Consider the following 24,222-nt stretch of genomic DNA (forward strand, 5'->3'; position numbering starts at 1 on the left):
CCCCCGACAATCAGGGGGCAAGAGCTTTTGTAGACAGAGGGAGGGGGCTGCATGCAGAAACAGCACAGCCAGCTCTGACAGTCATCTTGAAAATTGGTCATCGGTGGTCTGACCAGTGTCATCTCGATTGTTTTAGGTACAGTTAATCTTCAGTTCAAGGGTCGGTTTGTTTCCATTTCTTTGAGTCCAGTTCTCGGAATTGTGGCAGCTTCTGTCGTGGCTACAGTCTGGTCACCATGTAGTTCACTTCTTCCACCTGGCAGGGGTTTCAGTACCTATAAGACAGCTCGCAGGATACGGCTCAGAATATGATCTATAGCCCTCGAGGAGGAACTAAAGGTCCTTGACTTTGCTTTATAACTAAACTATAATATTTGGTCTCCTTTGACTGTTTTCCTTTGTTTCTGCATTTTCTCACTTGTCTGATTAAACTTATTCTTTGGCTAAAATTTTTCCACAGACAAAAGGCAGGCTGAGGACATGGGGAGGCAAGGACCATAGGGCGCTCCTCCGTTTTAATACCACTGTGACAGTCCCTTACTCCTGAGGTTTTGATGTCCTTAAATGGACTTTTAAGGGACCATCAATTTCTCTCTCTCTTTTTCTCATCTATTGTTAATATATTAGCTTTTTAGTCTCCACAGATTCACTTTATCATATAACAGATAAAATTAAATAGAAATCTGCTATCTTCTAATACAAAAATAGTGAATCAAAACATTATTGTACTAAGATGTAAGATGACACCTGAGGTTTGTTTTCTCTGTGCTTGTTTGCACTATTATTAAGGCACACCTGAGTGTCACTCTCTCCATTTTGAAGCTTTAATGGGAACAGAAATGAAAAAGGGCCTTATGAATGCGGCTGTATAGGATTTTTACTGCTACATCCTTGTGGGTTTTTTGTTTGTTTTTTAAAATAATCCTCTGTCCTGAGCACTATTTTTAAAGCCAAGTGGCAAGAAATTGTTAATGCACCCTTATATTCATACAGTGATTTTTTTAAGGTGCCATCTATGTCTGACTGTATGATGAGGGAATTCTGCATCATTATCTGTAGGCCCCACTTCCAGATACTGATGATCCCACAGTGTATCCTGAGTATCAGAATTTCTTAAAGCTTCCCAAGTGATTCTAATGTGCAACCAAGGTTGAGAACCACTGCACTAGAATTTAGCTTACTGTATTTAACATGTGTTTTCTTTGAGAGTCTGCAATTTCCCCTATTGTTAATATCTTAAATTTTTCTTTTTTTATGAATAGACTTTTTTTTAAAAGCAGTTTTAGGTCTACAGAAAAATTGAGTCTAAAGTACAGAGTTCCTATATGCTCTCCAATCCCCCACTCCCAGTTTCCCCTATTATTAACATCTTGCATTAGTATGATACATTGTTATAAATGATAAGCCAACATTGATCCATTATTATTAACAAAAGTGCATAGTTTACATTAGGGTTCAGTCTTTGTGGTGTACATTTTATGGATTTTGAGGAATGTATAACAACATGTGTCTACCATTACGTTATTTTACAGAATTGTTTCATTGCCCTAAAAATCCCCTGTGCTCCCTCATTCATCTATCCCTCCCCTCCCAATCCCTTGGCAACCACTGATCTCTTTACTGTCTCCATGGTTTTGCCTTTTCCAGGTTGTCATATAGTAATGGAATCATATAGAGTTTGTAGCCTTTTCAGATTGGCTTCTTTCACTTAGTAATATGCATTTAAGTTTCCTCCATGTCTTTTCTTTTCTTGATAATTCATTCCTTTCATCACTGAATGATAGTCCATTGTATGGACGTACCACAATTTGCTTATCCATTCACCTACTGAAGGAAATCTTGGCACACATTTGCTTCCACATTTTGCAATTAATGAATAAAGCTGCTATAAACATTTATTTGCAGGTTTTTGTGTAGACATAAGTTTTCAGCTCCTTTGGTGAAATACCAGGAAGCACAATTGCTGGATTATATGGTATAAGTATGTTTACCCATTCCTTTTTAATGGTTGCATACTATGATGTGTATTATTGATAATAAACCCCCCGCCATTGATGGACATTTAAGTTTTAAATTTTTTAATTTAAATTACAAATAACGCTACAACAGAGTTTATACATCTTTTTGCACACATAACTGATATTTATGTAGAATGGACTCCTAGAAGTAGGATTGCTCTGACCAAGATAATGTGAATTTGCCCTTAGCCACACGTAGTATTATCAAGTCTCCTGAGGAAAAATTTTGGCTGAACCTGAGGATTTGGAGGTCAGACTTAAAAATGGTAATTGAATCCACGGACATGGATGAAATTTCCGAGGGAGAAAATGTAGAGCAAGAAGAAAGACCAACCTAGAACAGAACACTAACTCCCAACATTTAACAGTCAAGTAAAGAATTGCCCTGGTGGTAAGAGAATAACCAGGGTAAATGGTATCAGGAAAGTGGAAGGCAGAGTGTATTTCAAAGAGGAGGAAGTGGTCCTCTGAGTTTATACTTTGCTGAGGGTGGTAAAGACTGCAATGTTTTTTTCGTGTTCAATGTCAGGGAGACCCTTTGACCTTAGTGAATAGAATGAAGGTGATTGGACCAAGATACACATTGAAATAGCCTGTGGAGTGAGTGGGGAGGTGAGGAAATGGCCATTAATATAAATGCTCTTTAAAGGAGAGAAAGAGTAAGGTAACTGGAAGAAAAGATAAGGGTCACAGAGAGTTTTATTTGTGCCAGATAGCAGAGTCTTCAGCTTTTGTGAAAGTTAGTGGAAAGGAACTAGTAGAGAGAAAAATTCCAGAAAGTTGCAAAAAGCAGAACTTGAATTCACCACTTGCCGGCAGCTATTTATATAGCATTTACACTGTATTAGGTATTATAAGTAATCTAGAGGTGATTCGAAGTATACAGGAGGATTGCATAGGTTGTGTGCAAATACTACAACATTTTATATAAGGAATATGAGCATCCTCGGATTTTGGTATCTGCTGGGGGTCCTGGAACCAATCCCACATGGATACTGAGGGATGACTCAGTATGCAGATTGAGCTGAGACCAAGAATGAGGAAGAGGACAGGTTTCTGGATTGAGACCTTTGGCAAAGAAAAGTGAATTTGTGTTTGCCCCTATGGTAAATACAGTAATTTCAAATTTTATTTTATGAGGACTTGAAAATTTCCCCAGGAAATTTTCAAAAGTCTTTGCTGCTTGAAGGTACTTGTAGAAGTCTCTAGCTTAATTCCCTTGGAAGGAATCAAAATCAACCCAATGCCAGATTCATTCTTTGGAAATTAGTATTATAGCTAACTTTTGTTGTATTTGGGAATTTGACTTTGTGACCAGCAACGTCATTACCATTATGGTAATAGCTTTCATGAGCTGTCAAATATGGTGGAATTTAAAGGTATTGATTTAGAAAAAACTAGTACGTCAAACCAAGTGAACATCATTGATCCTAAAATGAACTGATTCAATGTATTTGATAACTAAAAAAAATTATTAGCTATTCATGTATTGACTTACAGTATTACCTTTTGCTTTTCCCTCTTTTCAGAACTCTACTTAAGATTTTTATTCTTATCTTGATAGCTAAATTTACAGATACTCTGAAGCTGGTAAGGATCTCTAACTTGCCAGAAGAAGAGAAACAATATGAAAATACCTCAGTAGGGTGGAGTGATGAGAATATGTCAGAACAAAATTTAACAATTGAAAAAAGTACAAATGTAATGCTTGGGTTCCAAACACACACACACACAAATAGGAGGGATTATGATGGGACGCTGAAGAACATAGTTTAGCATTTGAAATAATTTCAAATTTAAAGAAAAATTGTAATACTAATACAAAGAACTTCTTCATATTCTTCACCCAGATTCCCCAGTTGTTAATGTATTTCCACATTTGCCTTATCATTTCGTCCCTTTTGTTCTGTATTTTTTTCTCAACCATTTGAGAGTAAGTTGTAGATATATTGAGCCATTATCCTTAAATATTTCAGTGTGTATTGCCTGAAAACTGGAACACTTTTGTACATAATCAGAGTACAGCCATCAAAGCCAGGAAGGTAGCACTGATACATTACTACCATCTAATCCACGGACCCTATTCAGATGCCACAGATTTTTCCAGTGATGTCCTTTATAACACAAAACCACACACACATACTTACAAACCTACTTTCCTTTTACCTTCTTTTCTTTCTGATCCAGAGTTCAGGTTGGGATCATGTGTTGCATTTATTGTCATGTCTCTTTAGCCCCCTTTTCCCTGGAACAGTTCCTTAGTGCACTCTAGTTTTTTCATTACCTTGACATTTTTGAAGAATACAGTCCAGTTACTTTGTTGAATATCCCTTAATTTGTGTTCATCAAATGTTTCTTCATAACTAGATTCAGGTTATGTAGTTTTGGCAAGAATACCCTGGAAGTGATGCTGAGTTCTTACTGCGACATCTGAGGAGGGGCACACGCTGTCGATGCATCTGACTGCTGGGGACTTGAAGTTGTATCACTTCATAAAGTGAGATATGCAGGTGTCACTGCTGTAAAGTTAATAAGTATTTTGTATATGTTAGTAAGTAAATATTTTGTAGGGAGATACTTTGGGACAATGTAAATACCTTTATCAAACATATCTATTAATTTTTACTTTCATTGATGATTCTTATTTGGATCATTTATTACTGAGATAGCTGGCAAATGATTTTTCTCATTCAATCATTACTTCTACTTTTCTTAGTTGGTATTCTACTACAAGAAAGAGCCATCCCTTCTCCGTGTTTGCTTGTTTATGTCAGTGTGGACTCATGAAATCCTAACATTTTGGTCAATGTATTATATAATCGATTACTCTCATTATTTATTTTGAATGCTCAAATTGTCTCAGACTTGGCCATCAGGGACCTTTTCAAGGTGACTCCTGTATTCTTTTGACACATCTCGAACATTTTTTGCGCATTTACTTTCTGGCACAAGATATTCCAGGCTCATCTTGTACTTTCCCTGACCCAACTCTGCATTCAGGCACTTCTCCAGGGAGCTCTAGTTCCTTTTTGTGGAGAGTAATATTTAGCAAACAAGATCTGGGCAATAAGTATGCTCATTGCTCCTGGGGTTTCATTGCTTCCAAGCCCTCTCAACAGACAGATCTAGGAAATACACTCACGCACTTATACCTACTTGTGTATTTGTATGTCGATACAGTGTATAAACACCATGAGTTTTCACCTGTACCTCCAATTCTGATCCAACACAGCAGAACTTATTCTAGTCTTCTCCCTTTCTAGCCCTTCTCTGACAGAGAAATCCAGCTCCCATTTTTCTCAGTATATTTATTTATATGATCAGTTCCTTTGTATGTAAATAATTTCTTGACCACACAAGCCAGGAAGGGCTTAGGCGGCTCTGGACTCACAGACTGCCTCTTTGGCCCCAGCCCCTACACACACCAGCAGCTGCACAAACCAGCTTCCTTTGTCTTTGAGAAACTCTGTAATGGTATGTTTTACGTGTTTCAATTTACATTTATTATATTGTTACAAGTTTTTAAGTGTAGCCTTTATTACGGTAAACACTGGTGGTGAAAAAGGAAGTATTTAAGAGTGTATTTAAGGATCAAAACACATAGAGTAGAAATTTGAAAGAATACAACCCTTATTCATCATCAGGAGGGGTTTCCTGTTAGCATTTTACTTAGGTAACCAGTAATGAGTATCTAAGTAGAGTCCTCATGGCAGTGAGCTGAGGCAGGAGGTAAAGTTGGTGTGATTTTTGTACGCTGTAGACTATGAGTCTGGCATTATCCTGTTTTCCTCTGGTGACCTTTTTACAGGGCTTTGATGCCATAACATCAGAACTAATCTGGAGTTCTTTCTGGTAAGAATCATCTTGATGAATTAGTTTTATATTATGATTTCTGGGGGTCAAGAGGTTTTTTTAATTACCATCATATCACGAGTTTGACAGCATTATGTAGTTTTTTCCCTTTAAAAAGATATTTCCACCAGGACAGTTAGGCAATAAAATGAAATAAAAGGCATCCAGATTGGAAAGGAAGACATAAAACCATCTTTATTGCAGATGACATGATCTTGTATATAGAGAATCCTAAAGACTGTACTAAAAAACTATCAGAACTAATAAATGAATTCAGCAAGGTTACTGGATAAAAGATCAACACACAAAACTCAGTTTTATTTCTGTATACTTGCAATAAACCATCTAAAAATGAAATTAAACAATTTTATTTATAATAACATCAAAAAGAATAGAATTGTTAGGAACAAATTTAACAGAGCAGTGAAAAAATTACATTCTGTAAAATACAAAATATCGTTGAAAGAAATTACAGAAGACCTAAATAAATGGGGGGGAAAATTCCATGTTCATGGATCAGAAGACTTAATATTGTGAAGTCTTCAAATTGACCTACAGATTAAATGCAATCCCTATTAAAATAACAGCTGGCTTCTTTGTAGAAATTGATTGTTGATCCTAAAAGTCCCATGAAAATTAAAGGAACCCAGAATAGCCAAAACAATCCTGAAAAAGAAGAATAGAGTTAAAGACTATGTGATTCTGGCATATAGATAGAGATATGTATTAGTGGACTAGAATTGGGAGTCCAGTTAGAAACTCATATTTATGGTCAATTGATTTTCAAAAATAATACTGAGGGGCTTCCCTGGTGGCGCAGTGGTTAAGAATCTGCCTGCCAATGCAGGGGACACGGGTTCGAGCCCTGGTCTGGGAAGATCCCACGTGCCACGGAACAGCTAAGCCCGTGAGCCACAACTACTGAGCCTGCACTCTAGAGCCCGCGAGCCACAACTACTGAGCCCACGTGCCACAACTACTGAAGCCCGTGCGCCTAGAGCCCGTGCTCCACAACAAGAGAAGCCACCGCAATGAGAAGCCCGTGCACCGCAACGAAGAGCAGCCCCCGCTCGCCGCGTCTAGAGAAAGCCTGCGTGCAGCAACAAAGATCCAATGCAGCCATAAATTAATTAATTAATTAATTAAAAAAGAAAAGAATTAGGTGAAGAATACAAACAGGAGATTCCAAAAAAGAAAAAAGAAAAAAAAAAAATGATACCGAGACAGTTGAGTGGACGAAAGAATAATCTTTTCAACAAATGGTCCTGGGTCAACTGGATATCCACATGCAAAAGAATGAAATTGATTCCCTATTTCACATTATATACAAAACTTAACTCAAAATGGATTGGATCCAAATATAAGTGCTAAAACCATAAAACTCTTAGGGAACAAAAAATAGGAGTAATTCTTCATGACCATGGATTTGGCAATGGTTCTTAAATATGACACCAAAAGCACAAGCAACAAAAGAAAAAAATAATAAATTTGACTTCATCAAAATTAAAAACTTATATACTTCCAAAGACATCAACAAAGTAAAAAGGCAGGTCATAGAATGGGAGGGTGTATTTGCAAATCATATATCTGATAAGGATCTAATACCCAGAATATATAAACAACTCTTATAGCTCAATAAAAAGCCCAGTTTAAAAATGGACAAATGATTTGAATAGAAAGAGGATATATGAATGACCAATAAGAACACGAAAAGAAACTTATCATCATTAGCTTTGACCCAGTGCAAATCAAAATCACAATAAGATGCCACGTCATACCCGCTAGGATGGCTACAATAGGAAAAGCAGATAAAAACAGGTGTTGATGAGGATGTGAAGAAATTGGAACTTTCATACACTGCTGGTAGGAATGTAAAATGGTTCAGCCACTTTGGAAAACATCTGGCGGTTCTTCAGTAGGTTCAACACAGCATTATCATAGGACCCAGCAATTTCACTTCTAGGTATATATCCAAGAGAAATGAAAACACACAGAAACTTGTACACAAATGTCCATAACAGCATTATTTATAGTAGTTTAAAAGTAAATAACCCATATGTCCATCAACTGCTGAATGGATAAATAAAAATTGATACAGTAGTTCCCCCTTAACCCTCAGGGGATATGTTCTAAGACCTCCAGTGGATGCCTAAAACCATGAACATACTGAACCCTATATACTATGTTTTTTCCTATATACATACCTATGATAAAGTTTAATTTACAAATCAGGCACAGTAGGAGAATATCCGAATTGCCAACATCACTACCCTTGCACTTGGAGCCATTATTAAGTAAAGTAAGGGTTGCTTGAACACAAGCACTGTGATACTATGACAGTTGATTTGATAACCAAGATGGCTACCAAATGACTAACAGGTGGGATACACTGGACAAAGGGGATGATGCGAGGGACGGGGTGGGGTGGTGCGAGATTTCATCACACTACTCAAAAGAGGGCACACTTTAAAACTTATGAATTATTTCTGGAATTTTCCATTTAATATTTTCGGACTGTGGTTGACCACGGGTAATTGAAACCGAGGAAAGCAAAACTGCGGATAAGACGGGGGGAACTACTGTGTATCCCTACAATAGGATATGATTTGGCAATAAAAAGGAGTGAAGTGCTGATGCATGCTGTAATGTGGATGAGCCTCGAAAACATTGTGCTAAATAAATCAGTCACAAAAGATCCCATATTGTCTGATTCTATAGAGAGATTGGTATTGCTTAGGGCTACGGAAGTTGGGGACAGTGGGGAGTGACCACTAATAGGTATGGGCTTTCTTTCTGGGTTCCTGAAAACGCTCTAAAATTGATTGTTGTGATGGTTACACACCTCTGTGACTACACTAAAAACCATAGATTCGTACACTCTAAATGGGTGAATTGTATGGTGTGAGAATTGTTTCTGTAAAGCTATTGTTGCATATTCTTTCACAAATAAGCTAAGTTTAGATTTGTTTTCTTAGTTTTCATTTTTACCAAAAAAATATTCTGAGTGAAATGACTAGCCAACAGTATTCCTTACAGAATATGAAAATGTGTAATTCTCCCTGAGGGATTCCCAAATCGATTTTTGAGTCTCCCACCAAATGGGCTTGAAGACTTCACTGATTGAGCTCAGTTAATTTCTGTTGTAACTGCTGTGTATTCCCTTGCCTTGCCCTTTGCTCTCCCATACTAAAAAGCTTCCTCTCAAATTCTCTCCTCCTTCCTCATACACTCCCCCATGGCAATTAAAACATTTGTTAATACCTCTTGTCACTTTACAGTGTTCTAAATCATGTTTGGCTTTGAACTTGCCAGAGCTGAGTTTGGTTTCATAGTTGGGTTCCATCATGTATTTATTTGTTCAAATTTTCAAATTCCGTTATATCCCCTTTTTGCCCAATGATATTTAGCTTCGTTAATGTTACCGAGTCTACCGTTTATACAGCTATCTTTATGAGAAACTGTATGTAACAAGTATGTAACTTGTTTTTATGTTTGTTTTTTCATGTTTCATGTTCTTGTAATGCTGTTACAATAAATAATGAAGTTAAGAAAACAGACTGTTTCATCAGTTTCTGGAAAGCCTAGAAGTTATAAAGTCTCTTTAAGAATAACGAATGAGTTAAATCCCCATAAGAAGGAGAAGTAAAGCTTTGATCTCCAGATTTTTTCCTTTGAAAGTACCCGTGATGTACAGTTCACCTCCTGTGAATAAAAAGCTGGGGGAAATCAAGCAGTTGCTGCCCACCAGAGTTTTCCTTGAAGATTAAAACATCACAGAGTTGACAGCATATTTGTGTCACTAGTGATCAAATGCTCATCTCAGAAAAGGGTTTGCAGGATTGCCTTTGGTTTTTATTTTATGAAATTAAATTGTGATACGTTAGAGAAAGGAAAGATGGAAGAAGTTCTTGTTGGCAGACATTTTTAAGACATCTCAAAATGAGCTGGCAGTTTCCCTTAGATGAGATGACATATGGCCTTTAATCTCAGAATGGCTTTATTTTTCTAGTATCTTCAAGATCCCCTCAAGAAGAGGCCTGTTGTGCTGTATTGGTTTAGCTATGTAGCTTTTTGTCTACAAACGCTGATAACATGTATCAGGCAAGCAACACACGTGATTACAGGAGGGTTTTGTGAGGATATTTGCTTTTTTTTTTAACTTTAGTAAATAAATCAACTAATTTTCAGTGTTTTAAGTGTCTGGTAGAATTTTTCTTGTTTAGGTTTTAAATTTAAATTTTAATACTCATTATATAGATTGTACTAAGAATCAGAATCTGCCTTCATTGCAGATGAAACTAATGGTTTTAAAACTGCAGACTACTAATCCCAGAAAACACAATTGTAGTTTCTATAATGATAGTCAGTGGTTTCTGAAGTTAATACAGTACCCATTGAAAGGGTAACTGATTTGATTTTCTGGCCGTAATATAAGATGTGGCTAGAATGTAATCCAAAAGAAGCTGTATTTAAATCTTTAAATGCATCTTATGGAATTGTTAAACACAGAGAACGTGGATGGACATTTGGGGAGGCAAGGGGGGAGAGGGGTCGGAGAGAGGATTGTGTGTGCGGGCCGACATCATTCTGTTTCTGTATTATTTGAGTTCTTAAAAAAGCATTACTTTTATGGTTTAAAAAGATATAAAATAAGAAATGAATGTGCATTTTATTGAGTATTCAGTAATTTCATTGATGACTAATTCCTAGAAAATGTTAAGTTAGTTCAAGTTATTGAAATACCAAGTTTTAAACATTTTACAGTGTATCTTTTCTCTGTTTCTCTTACACTCTGTCTTGTTGATCTGTTTCCTTTTTCAAAAGTACTGGCGGTTTTAGGTTGATACTTTGGCACCTTTGGGTAGGCAGAATTCTAAGTTTACATTCCAAATTTGAGCTGCAATTTAAGTGTTTTTAGGTAGGGAAAGGTATGCTTGAGTGCTACTTTTTATCTCTATGATGTTTCAGTGCCTTTTTTTTTTTACAGTCAAAGTGTGATAATGGGAAAATTTAAGAATTGGGGGCAATTAAGAAAACTAACTTGTATTTCAATAAATGTATAAAGAGTTTCAATTAAGTCTCAGTATTTCTGCTGAAATGGTGATAGAATGTCAGGAACACAGCATTTGGAATATTAAACAAACAACAGCAGTAACAGTAACTACAATGCCACATGAACTCCCGAAGTGTTTGAGCACTGAGACCAAATATATTTGCGTCTCCGATGACTTGGATATATTAACATTGAAGGGAATGAGGAGAGGATTTTACAATTCATTATTACCACTTTTTGTGGTAATTACATGTGATGTTAAAAAAAATCAACAGCTGGTTGATATCTACTTTTTGAGTATATTAAGCATTTGACTACTTTAATCCAGAACAAAGGCCTCAAAAGTATTTGGAGTAAAAAGAACTATTGAACTTGATTGATTTCTTTGCTATAAGGTTCTCTAAACATGCTATAAATTAATTTAAAAGTTTTATGAAACTTAATTAGATATATAAGTTAAACAATAGATTCAGCAGTATCACAAGTCAGTGTGTGTTTCAGTGGTTGAATCTTAAAGCATTTCCTGTAATCTTAATAAATAGAAATGAAATATATTTTTTGACAAATGAAACAATATAAAATTTCCTACTCTCTAAGAGGAGTGCACTCTAAAATGGTTGATGTAAATTATACATAATGGTGGGTTTTTCCTTATCTTCTGTTTTCATTTTTATATGTCATACTAGAAAAGAATAAAAATTAGAGGGTGGCATTTCATTCTAGATAAAATAAGATAATGGCATATCAAATCTTAAGTTTTTATTTGTTAGAGTGTTCCATTCATTTGAATTTTAAAGGATGTCTGTCCTAAAATATTTTAGGATAAAGGTTTAAACTGTGAAACATCATTCTGTGTAGTTAAATACAGACATGCTTTAAAATGCCATTTTAAAAATTCGAGGTTTTAGATTTAGCCGGTTTTGTGCGATTTTGCCACTTGTCCTTGCTTCTCTCCTTTGCTCTTCTTACTGATCTTTACTAGTTTTCTATTTGTATTAGTTTCTAAGCATAATTGAATCTAACCTTTTCCTACTAGTAGCATTTATAGCCAGGTGATGGAGATTTCTGTGTTGCAATCCATGTGCTTTAAACTGTCTGAAACTGACAGCAGGAACCAGGTCCCTGCCTTTTCCTTTGCTTGCCATTTACCCTGGTAAGGGATGTGGTAACCTAGTAAATGTTAAATATTTAGTTGTTTTAAAGTATGTGGATTTTCTGTTTCAGTTGGATAAAGTAGTTTGTAAGAAACAACACATATTTTGAAGTCCAACCAGGTACACTAAAGCCACTTCAAGTATTTACAACAGAGAACATTTAATTCACGGAATTGGTGATAACAGGCAGTGGTATTGCTGAGAGCCAGGAGCACAGAGATGTGACCCAGAGAGTAGCAACAGCAGGAAACCACTGCCACCCCTGGGCTGAAGAGAAAAGGGGCGCAGAGTCCAGGGAGGGCAACCAGTAGAAGCTGGGTGGTTCTAGGCAAAGGGAACAGTTAGAGACAAGTACTGTTAACAGGTTAGTGTATGTTTGTCCAGATCTTTCTCTATGCATATACTAGGCTTTTAATACGGAACCTATTTTTTTTTTCACTTAACAATCTATTTTCCTTTGTCTTTTTAATAGCTGTATAACATTTTACTGTATGGATATACCTTAACATGTTTATTAACCAGTTCTCCATTCATGGACATTTATGCTGCTTCCAGTTTTTTAGTATTACAGAGAGTATTGCTGTAAATATCCTTACACATCTATATAAACACTGGTGTGTGTGTTTTTCTAGGACAGTGGTTCTCAGTCCACCTTTTAGGCTTAAGAAAATACTGATGCTCAGGTTCCATTGAGACAAGTTTTTAAATCAGGATCTCTGGGAATAGGATCCAGGCTTTGGTGTTTTTTTAAAAACTCTTCAGATGATTCTCATATTTAGTCAGCTGTGGGATGATTCTGAGAACTGGTCTCGCTGAGTCAATGATTTAAAAAAAAAAAATTTTAGTAGATGCTGTTAACATTGTTTTCTGTATTAGTTAGGATTAAGAGCCACTGCCAATAATAGAAACCTAAAATAATTTGTCTTAAGGTAGTTTTTTTCTGTTTTATGTAGAATTCTAGACAGAGGCAGTCCAGGGCTGGAATGGCCATTTTGTTCCATGAAGTTCTCAGGTACCCAGGTTCCTTCTAGCTTTTGTTTTTGCTGAACCGAGAGAAAGCTGCAAGGCAGAGGTTAGAGCTCCTACTGTGATATTCATGCTCTAAGCAGCAGAATGAAGGAAGGGCTAAAAAATGAAGGAGGCAAAGACCCTGGGCCAGCTGTCCTACAAAACCCTTTACTTGTATCCTGTTGGCCAGAACTTGGTCACAGGACCACACCCGGCTGCAAGGAAGGCTGGGAAACAGTATGCCCTGCTAAAAACCAGGAGTTCTTCTATATGGAAGAAGAGGAGAACCGATAGTGGCCGTCTCTGTGAAAGCGGCAAGCATCTGCCCTCCTGCCTGCACAACACAAGTGCCCATCGCCCCAACCTGGCCAGTTCAAGTCAGCCCAAACTGCTGAGTCAGCAGAAAGCCTCACTGCAGGGATGGAAACTTCACACAATGTATGTCGGCTCGGGGAGAGGCAAAATAAATTTAAATCAGACTCAGGAAAGATGCTGGAGAGCTGTAAACTTTATCGTGTATGAGAAAATAATAACATTGAAGGCCATTTGAAAAATTGCATACAGTTCCTCGTCTCCCTGATGTTTCAGCGCTCTTAGTGGAGGGAATGTACTGTCTTTCAGCAGGGCGTTTGTTATTTGTTAACATGCTCAAGTTAGTCTCAATACTGCGCACCCTCATTTGAACATGCTGCTCAGAGAAGACCTCTTCATAAGTAATACATAATTTTTATACTTCAGTTAAACATTCTTAAATTAGGAAATGGAAAGTGGTTTGATAGGGGCTGTTTTTAATCCATATTTTTTGTTACTGCAGTGGATGAAGGTCGCAGTAAGGAACCTGACCGCCTGCAGGTGTTTTACAAGAAGGCCATAATGCCTTACGGCGTGTATAAGAAGCAACGGAGAGACCCGGGCGGGGAGGCCGCCGTGCTGCAGTACGCAGGCCTGGTGGGGCAGACGTGCGCCGAGCGGATGCTGCTCTTCAGAGACTGAACCGCTCCCTCGCCTCTCCGCCCCGCACCCCTGCCGGCGTTGTGCTGCTGGCGGGGGCGACTTCATTACCAGCGCAGGTTCATTCCCCGGGGGCGACTCTGTAACCATCCGCAGATTAGACTTCTTAATTTTGGTGGCTATATAGCTTTTCTAAAATATTTTGTGGCAATGTATTTGTGAGAATCTCATGGTTAATATAAAGATTTTTAAAACATGTTATGACCGAGACTCATAATTGGGGTTTATCATTTCGGAAGTCTGGTTTATGAACAAGAGACGGTAAACTTCTCTTGTTAATATTAAAACAAACTGTTTCCTCAGAGCCATTTAAAACATTAGTTGATGCTGAAAGACCTTCGGTGTGGGGAAGAAGTGGGAATTCTGTGGCATCACTTAGAAAACGTCTTCTCAAGGGAGCAAAACGGAGCTGTTACTCAGTGTTCAGTATTCCATCACTGCCGAACGTTATATTATGTAGTTTAATAGAAAACTTGAAAAAAAGGAAATCGTACAAACTTCCAAAAAAGGATGTTGTGTTAGCATCGGATGTCTTTTTACCCAGGACAGTCCTATTCGTGTCTGCTGTCTTGGCACAGTTATTTTTCCTAGAATAATTGTTACTTGTGCTCCCTTTTACTCTCCAGAGTATCCCAGTTTGGACAATAAAATATGTGATTACCCTAGCTATATATTATATTGTCGAAACTGGGATACTTTGCGTTATTTCTCAAAATCTAAGAAGTGCAGTTTTTTTTAGAAAGGTGTTGGCTCCTGCCTTGACCTAAGCCCCATCAAAGGTAAATATAGACTAATTTTTATTTCCTTAGAACTCAGGACACTTGTTTTTGGTTATTGATTAAAAACTAGTTTCTATCTGACTACTTTTATAGCTGTGCTACGCATTGCATTTAAGTGAGGTAGGCGTCATCTTGACCTCTGTTCCGGGGCAGGAGGCGAAGCTACACGGTTCTTGCCCTTTGGTTTGGGGGCCAGAGAGGAGACACCACACTTACCAGTCTGCAGCAGAGGCGGGTCCTTCTTTCCCTCTCCCTTCTCTTAGTTGGTCCTTCACTCGTTCAGCGGATGTCCCTTGTCCCCCACCTTCAAGGCGGCAGGCACTGTGCCAGGAGGTGGGAGGGGGGCAGACGAGTCGAGCTGTGCTGGAGGCGGTGAGGGGCAGAGGAGGTGGACTTCCCTGTGCTCTTTCTCAGCTGACCACCACCTGCTGCCACCTGCTTGGCCACTGAGTCCTTTTCATTTCTCATTTTGCCCATTTTTTCATTTTCTGTTGATTGATCTTTTTAAAAACCTTGTTATAAAACTTAGTGGCTTGAATCCCACTACCGATTTTTAAACTTTTCTCTTAAATTCACTGAGTTTAGGTATAAAACATCAGAAAATAATTTCAGCTAGCTAGAATAAAAGGAAGGATCATAAAACAATGGTTTTAAAAGTCAGACGTCTAGAAGTTCAGCATCCAAATAAATTGCATTTATTCATTCAGGGAGAGAGAGTGTGTGTATGTGGGTAGCACCTACCAGGTGCTTAGCTGACTGGGGATAGAGTAGTGATGGCATGGATTTTGCATTCTCTGGAATTTTGTCCTTCAAAATAGTCTCCCAAGAGCATTTGTTAGACTCTTATTTAGAGCTGCCTTCAGAATCTGTGGAACATATTAAAAAATATTTCCCTCTAAAGTGAAGATAGCTTAATTTTTGAATGATTTATGAAAATGATACTTTAAGCAAGTAAACATTAAGAAAAGCATAAATAAGAAAGTGAGAATGACCTGAAATCCTATTGAATTGAAAGAAATTTCAAAATAGGACTTCAGAAGCGTTGTGAGTAATCTCAGTATTATTAAAATAAGTAGGGTAGGTCCGTACCTGGTACCCTTGGCATTGGAATGTCCAGGTTGATGTCATCAGGTGCGTTAACACCAACTTAAGTCTTAGCGATTAGTGTGTAGAATGGAATTCATTAAGATCACAACTCAAGTATCAGATGAAGAGAAAGCTTGAATCTTACTTCTTACCACAACTCTGGGGTTTCCCTGCAGAGTTCAGTTTAGGGTTCCTTCAGAGGAAAAGGATTAAGCCCCCTATCTGGAACCGTGGTGCTGTCCCTGTGCGTGGCATTCTAGGTTGGCTCCATCGAAGCTCCAGAGAGAGGTGGGCACGAAGATTCTTCTACTTGGTTGCTATTTTCGTGTGTTGTTTTTCTGAGAGTAGACAGTGTATTGATCCTAACGAACAAAGTGTCTTCAAAAGACAATTATTTGTTCTTTTGAGCCCTGCTGAGTGAATGTTGATAGTGGGCTAGAAAAGGACAGTCAAGGAGAGTGACTTGCCTCGGTCAGGTGACAAGCAGCCTAGCTGAGAAATCCGATTTTACATTAATGGCTTTCATCTAAAGAAGGATGCATGACAACCTTTCAAAGATAGTTTATATCTTTTCAAGGCTGGAAGCTTTGCATTTACAATCTTAGTGCTGTAGTCCCTTTCTGATTTCAGATAAATTTATACCTGCCTCCCTGTCTTGGGAGCAAAAATGTAATAGAGATTCCCCATGCTGTCATCTTTATTTAAATTATTTCAGTTCTGTGAGATTTTTGTTATCTTATTTGTTTTTTAATGTAATCTGAGCACTTTCTTTATATTCTGAAAGATAGAGGCTATTACCAGATGAATATATTATTCATTTGATTAAAATTATTTAGATAAGAAATTGTTACTGTTTATGTTTGCTTTCAGATAGCTTATTCTAATTTTTATCCATTTTACAAAATATCAGTTGTATATGATTTCTTATGTTTTGGAATTTATTATGTAAATGAATCTTTTCAGATTTCTGGACAGTACATGGTTTCATTTGGTAAGCTTTATATTATTTCAGTAGAATAAAGATGAGAAAGATGACGATCAGCAGCTTAAAATGTATCTACTGTTGCTCTCTTTAAAGAAGGAAATGAAATGGAAACAATTGGGAAATGTTTGAATTAGGCTAGTTACTCAAATGTGGATTATTTTCCAAAAGAAAACCAGTGACTGTAAGACAAAACACGTTTGATTTTTGCATGTGATATTTTTTGCTCTTGTATATGCTTTTTGAACAGTCCATTTGATAAAGCTTGAATGGAAAAAATAAAACTCCCTGTCTGCAGCGGCTGTTGGTGGTCATTACTTAAAGGCCGACGTGTCCATCTTTCGAATTCTTGGCACATTTCACCTGCAGTGAGTATGCAGGAAGCCGAGGTCGCCACTGGCTACCTGAATGACAGTGTTTAATTTGCAGTAATTGGAATCCCAGATCACTTAGTTACCTAAATCAAAGCATGATGGATTTCTTTCTCAGGAATAAATAAAAGTAAAGTATTACCTTTGGGTAAAAGAATGTCTATTCCCTAATTTTTCACAAGATAAATTAGGGAATAGACATTCTTTTACCCAGAGGGACTCGAAATAATATTTAAGTAGCAAACTCAAGTATAAATTTCTCTTAAAAAGTTTAGTTTTCAGAGAAATTTTCATAAAATATCTCACAAAGCAAAGTGTGCTTTCATCCTTTGCAAGAGTCCACAGCATATTTCTAGAATACGTTTTAAAGTGTTTGGTCTTTTTACAGTTAAGGGGATCCTGGTAGGTTTATGATAAAATGAATCCTGTTTCCCAAATGATTTGAATATTACTTATAAATCCCACTGATATTTTTTCCAGAATGGAAATAGCTTTATTATTTTTCTTATTTGAAATGGATAGTGTTCACCAGAAAACATTTAGGCAGTATAGAAGAGTATACCAGAGAAAAGAAAAACCACTTACAATCCTATCACTAACTATTACTGCTGTCATTCACATTTTGGTGTATGTCCTTTCAAACTTTTTTCTACTTACATTTATGTATATGTTTTATTTTGAAGTAAATGTGAAATTATGCCATGTATATTGTTTCATAATTTTTTCATCTATTTATTTTTTTGAACATCTTAATTTACTGTGAAAATGAAAATAGATTGGAAGAATAATCATTTAAATGGCTGTATAATATTCCACTGTGTCTATACTCTTTTGAGACAGGAGGTTTAAGACTTTAGTCCCATCTTATGGATGACAGGAGTTGTAATTGACCGGCATTAATTGTTTTTCTCAGTTCTTTGTAACACTTGGCAACATTGTTCTTATTCCTCATTGCCTGATTCCCTTTGCCTTTCACTGGACAATAGGAATTTTCTCCTTGAAGATTAAGAAAATGTGTGGCTTTTAAAACTTAGTGCCCCATCTCTCATTGTCCCTCAACTAACTATTTTCTGGGAGACCTACACTATTGTTTTTATAGTTTGTACACCTCTAAAATTTCCAGTTTGAAAATGTCTTATATAAAAGCTTAAAGTTATTTAAAACCAATTAAGGTTCTGATTCATTGATTCTTTGTAGAACAGAGGTCTTTAAAATGCGTACCTGGAAAAGGTGGATAACCATACCACTATTTTTAATTTAGCTCAGTTTTTTACGTTTAAAAGTATGTTGGCTGTTTCGGATTTAATTCTAAGTAAAACTGCATTTTTCATATCCAGTTAGTGTCAGGTTGGTGTCTTCAATCCAGTCCTATCCAGAAAATATTTTCCAATTAACTGTTGCAATTAGACCAAAAATTAAAGTTGCTGAATATGTTTTGCATGCCAAACTTTTATTCTTTTAGACCTCCAAAGTAGCTTGCAGATTTGTTATAGCTTGGTTTCCTCGTCACATCTCTTCACCTGCAATATGAAGAAGCAATTCCAAATAGAAGTGCTGTTTTTTTTTTTAAAAAAAACAGAACAAAACAAAAAACCCTAGCATAGCACATCTTAATATTATGTGGCACTTGTGATTTTTAATAGTTAATTACCTGTTAATATGGCACTCAAAAGTAAATGTTTCAGCCACCTTGGAGGCAGAGAAAGATATCCCTCACTTGTCTGGCAGGTATAAAGCAGACTGTTAGCAATGACCACAGATATTTTCGTTTCTTTCATCGTTACAATTTTATTGAAGTCAATATGCAGAAAGTGGTTTTTAAACATTTATTTATCATTTATACATTGCCAGCTAGAGTGATTATACCAGAACGGTATAAATATTGTACTCCCAACTTGCATGATTCAACTCTGTGATTTTGGATCACACTTTCCCCTGAACCTTAATTTTTCATGCTTTTGTCAGTCTCTGCCAGGGTCTTAAAATCATTTAACATAGGCCTTTTTTTTTTTTAAATTAGCATTAAATGAGAACTCATGAATACTTCATGAAGTCCAATTAATCACTTTGTTAATTCAGTATTCAGTGAGTCTGAATAGCATCTCTCAACTAATGGAGCTTTTTGATCATGAAACAAGAAAAACAGCATTTTAGGTTTGTGGATTCAGTGCTTAAGGCTCTTGGCTCAGTTGTATGTGGACAGTTGTATGCATTTTTCCAGCTCATTTTAAAATATTGAGAGATGGCCAGATTGTAATTTGGAAGCTAACCGTTACTGATGTTATTTTATTGACCATTAAAGCAAAGATTGTGTTTGTGTGTGTGTGTGTGTATTTATATATATATGTATATATATTGGGTCGGCCAAAAAGTTCGGGTTTTTCTATAATACATACATACACATACAGTGAGAGAGAATGTACTTAATTAAAGCATGCTGGTGATAATATGATTTATTCTCAGTTTTCATTCAAAGGATCAATTTGATAAAGGGTTTGGATATATAAGACTGTTGTAGGGACTTCCCTGGTGGTCCAGTGGTTAAGACTTCACCTTGCAATGCAGGGGGTGTGGGTTCGATCCCTAGTCGGGGAGCTAAGATCCCACATGCCTCAGGGCCAAAAAACGAAAACATAAAACAGAAGCAATATTGTAACAGATTCAATAAAGACTTCAAAAATGGTCCACATCAAAAAAATCTTTAAAGAAAAAAGACTGTTGCAGAAGTCATACAAACTGATAAAGCTGCTCTGTCCAATAACAGCCTGTAGCCACATGTCTATTTAATTAATTAAAATTAAAATTTAGTCCCTCAGCCTCACTAGCCACATTTCAAATGCCCAGCAGCCACATGTGGCCCCAGCTGTCGTATTAGTTTCCTGGGGCTTCTGTAACAGGTTACCACGACCTGGATGTCTTAAAACAACAAGAATTTATTTTCACGCAGTTTTGTAAGCTACAAGTCCCAAATCAAGGTTTGGCAGGACCATGCTCCCTCTGATGGATCCAGGGAGAATCTTTCCTTGCCCCTTCCAGCAATCCTGGGTGGTTTTGGCTGGCAGCTGCGTCCCAATTTCTGCTTTCATGTTCACGTGGTCATCTTCCCTCTGTGTATGTTTCTCTGTGTCTTCTCATCTTTTAGGACTCAGTCATATTGGATTTAAGGCCCACCCTAACCCAGTATGACCCCATCTTAATACATCTGCAAAGACCCTAACTCCAAATAAGGTCACATTCACAGGCACCAGGGTTAGGACTTGAACATATATTTTGGGTGGGAGGACACAGTTCAACCCAGAGGAGCTGCCATGTTGGACAGTGCAGATACAGACCCCTTCATCATTGTAGCAAGTTCTATTGGACAGTGCTGCAGTAAGACGATTTTTAAAACTATGTCATGATTTGATAATTTTTTAAGGTTTCTATATGGCAAAACACCATGGAACTACTACAGCAAAACATTTGGGGCAACTTATTTTGACACTTTCTGGTTTCTCTTAATTTCCATTGTGCAATCTATTCCATCTTTGATTTACGTGTATCTATGCATATGTATGAATTTGTGGTATCTCATTTCCCTGGGGCTGTGTCAGTTTCCTAAGTTACGTGCCATGTCATGATTTAAACTATGTACAGAGATAGTGTTTAAGAACAATTTGAATGGAAGATTAATTTAGAAATAAATATACAGGATTCCTGCTATTTTATTATTTCCATTTTTATATTGCATCTTTCTCATTGTTCTAGTTACATGTTAATTTTGATCAAATAGAAAAAAATTATAAATTTGTCAAAGTCTGAATCTATAGCAATAAAAGGATCTAAATGCATCCCCCAAAAGCAGTCTACCAAAAAATCATGCAGTGACTAACTTTGCAAAAGGAAAGTGGGAAAAATAAATGCTCATCACATCATCTCTCTTATACTGTTTAATCTACAGCTGGTGGTTACCTCACATGCGTAAGTGGACTCGGAAGACAGATTAGATTGATTTACAGCTCTGCTTTTTGAAGATTTTTTTATTCCTTTATTATTACATATTTAAGGGTAATTTTGATGACTGTTTTTTTCCCTAGTACAGCCTACTTCTAGCCAAAACTGTGTGTCAATGTTCTCAACATGAAGCTCTTTAGGAATTTCAGTAGAGGCATGTTACTTAGATACGGAGAAGTTAGTTTGGAGGCACTTCACCAAAACTGCTTGCAGACCCCTGTGAGCAGAGCTGGCGGTGGTGGGAGATCAGAGGAGCCTCCGAGGTTGGTCACTGGCCACTGGGAGCTCCACGCAGTGTGAGGGATGATGTCTACAGAAATGAAGAGTTACTGTCTCTAGTCTCGCTGGTTTTCTGCATATTCTTGAGAGCCACCGTGATTTACCTAATACTATTCCATACGCTGATTTACTAAGAAGGCCAGAAAAACATCTGTGCGTGGCCAAGCGGCATCTATGACAGCTGGTGGTTCGTGCTTGAGGTCATTAACGTATCTGATGACGTCACCAAAGATTCTTTTGGGAAAGTTTGGAAATAAAGGAACCAAGTCTAGAGAAAAAAAATCTGGAGAACAGTTTGAGCTTATTATAGCAAGTGCTTTATTCATTTCTATTAGCCTTTACTGCCTCTGTTAAGCTATGGAAACTGTTACATGTCAGCATTATCGGTGAGTGATGATGAGTCGTGGGCCTTGCTTATCTGCAGGTTGCTTATCTAGCCACTTCCCATCTGGAACATACATGGAGAATCAAAAAGTAAGGTTTAGGGCTTCCCTGGTGGCGCAGTGGTTGAGAATCTGCCTGCCAATGCCAGGGACACGGGTTCGAGCCCTGGTCTGGGAAGATCCCACATGTCGCGGAGCAACTGGGCCCGTGAGCCACAATTACTGAGCCTGCACGTCTGGAGCCTGTGCTCCGCAACAAGAGAGGCCGCGATAGTGAGAGGCCCGCGCACCGCGATGAAGAGTGGCCCCCGCTCGCCGCAACTAGAGAAAGCCCTCGCGCAGAAACGAAGGCCCAACACAGCCATAAATAAATTTTTTTTTTTAAAAAAGTAAGGTTTAAAAAAAAAAAAAAGGGAAAGAAACAAACTTGCCTCTTAGCAGCTAAAATGGGCTTGAATCCAGGTGCTAAAGTTCATGCCTTACTCATAGGAAAGCCACTTGGGCCGTGTGGTATAAGGAGAAGAAAATTTTGGTGCTAAAGTAAAAGGATAAAGCAATCTGGAAATGACATGTGAACGGAAGGGGGCACATGCTCTTGCTGTGTGTGCGGCCAACATTCAGCACAGCCCCCATGGACAAGGGAGACTGGGCTTGAGGAAGGAAGGTGGACCAGGGGTGGGAGGTGCTGCTAGCAGACCTAGAGCAACCTTCTGACCGCATTCCACTAGCGACTGGATCCTTTTATAAGCCTTGATAGTTAAAAAAAAAAAAAAAAAAATAGTGCAGGGAACCTGGACTCTACAGGCAAGCCGGCTCAAGTCCCAGGATCACTTACTAATTGTGTGACCTTGGGCAAAGCCCTAAGGTCAGCAGAGCTCAGCCTCCTCATCAGGAGCGTGAATTGGGGCCTGCGTAGAAGCCTAAGCACACTGCCTCTCCGCCCCACTGTTCTTCAGCCCATCACACCTTGCCCAAAGCAGATGTCACCGAAAAGAAAGGTAATAGAAATAAAGTTTTAACAAAATGTTAAAAAAAAGAAAGAGTAAACACTACTAATCCAAGGCAGAAAACCCTAAACATCTCAACAGACCCTGGGCACACAGAGTTTCAGGCCAGTTGTAGTTGACATTGGTAATGGCAATGCTGAATTTGTCAAGGAAATGGTTAAAAGACATTCATTATACTCTAATATAGGAAAATGTAGAATCCATTTAAAATATTTCTCTTCAAAATTGTTTTAAAGCAATAAAAAAGATTCTATTACTGGGTAAATTACAGTTATCTGCCAAATTAACAATACTGGAACAGGTCTTCAAGACCGTGGAATTAGAATCCATTTAAAACGCCTGTTCAAAGGATACTCTAATGTCAGGAGAGTGAAAACTTTCTAATGGCTGCCTTTCTCTAATAGAATGTGGATCAACAATTATTCATAGGAACCCACGGAGAGAGCCTCACTCCAGTGGCGCCACTATTCAAGATTTCCTTGGTATAATGGGAGAATAAAATGGGTTTTGAGGCCTGGTACAATTATGCGCATTTTTGTTTGTTTTGTTAGAGACAAAACTAAACAACAGGATATCTGGAAAGCCAGCAGCATTTCGTGGGCTCTGTTGATGGCTCCACACAGCGGGCTGCCATATCCAGTTACAGCCTAACTGATAATGACCGGGCTGTTTTCATCTCGCCCCCAACCACTCCTACTTTTCTTCCTCCTTCTCCTGCATGATTCTATGCATGAAGGCAAATTTGGGAGGAGGCATCACACCTTAAAATTAGCTTTGCACAGAGCCACAGGTTAGCCTAAGAACATTATCAAATAGGCCGGGAAATCAAAAGCACAGTTTTTAGGGTGGAAAAGTGGTGACATTGTGTAGGACCGTGGAATACTGCCTGAGGGGGGAATAGTGAGATGGGACTCAGAAATCGATTTGTTAGCTTTTACCCCCCAAAAAGTATTTCTATATTAATGGTAATTTTCTCCAGCCTAATTAAGAGTGGATTCTGCTGTATGCAGAGCCGGGTGCCCAGCCCCTGGGCCAGCACGGTTTGACACGGAGGCCAGCCGAGCTGTTTCCTGGGCTTTGTCAGAAACGCTCTGCTTGCAGGTCACGTTCTAGCAACTGCTCCGAGAGCCCCAGTGGAAGCAAGGTCAGCATCTCAGCATCTCAACGGCCGAATCTCCCATCCAACCGGGAGGTGGGCAGAGCACCTGCTCGCCCTTATCAGAGGATGCTGGCGGTGGTCCCACCC

General features: G+C 38.0%; 1 protein-coding gene across 6 annotated transcripts in view; it reads left to right on the plus strand.

The window, feature by feature from the left end:
• ATE1 (arginyltransferase 1) overlaps window positions 1-17,245 on the plus strand; it is a 163,508-nt gene extending 146,263 nt beyond the window's left edge. For all 6 annotated transcript variants that reach the window (XM_057530771.1, XM_007173220.3, XM_057530774.1 and 3 more), the window contains one exon: window positions 13,900-17,245. In XM_057530771.1, the coding sequence (XP_057386754.1) occupies window positions 13,900-14,078 (179 nt within the window). In that variant the 3' untranslated portion in view covers window positions 14,079-17,245. The remainder of the gene's footprint in view (window positions 1-13,899) is intronic.
• Window positions 17,246-24,222: the final 6,977 nt, after the last annotated feature.

The sequence above is a fragment of the Balaenoptera acutorostrata genome, chromosome 16 (genome assembly GCF_949987535.1).
Source record: "Balaenoptera acutorostrata chromosome 16, mBalAcu1.1, whole genome shotgun sequence".
In the NCBI taxonomy this organism is placed as follows: domain Eukaryota; kingdom Metazoa; phylum Chordata; class Mammalia; order Artiodactyla; family Balaenopteridae; genus Balaenoptera; species Balaenoptera acutorostrata.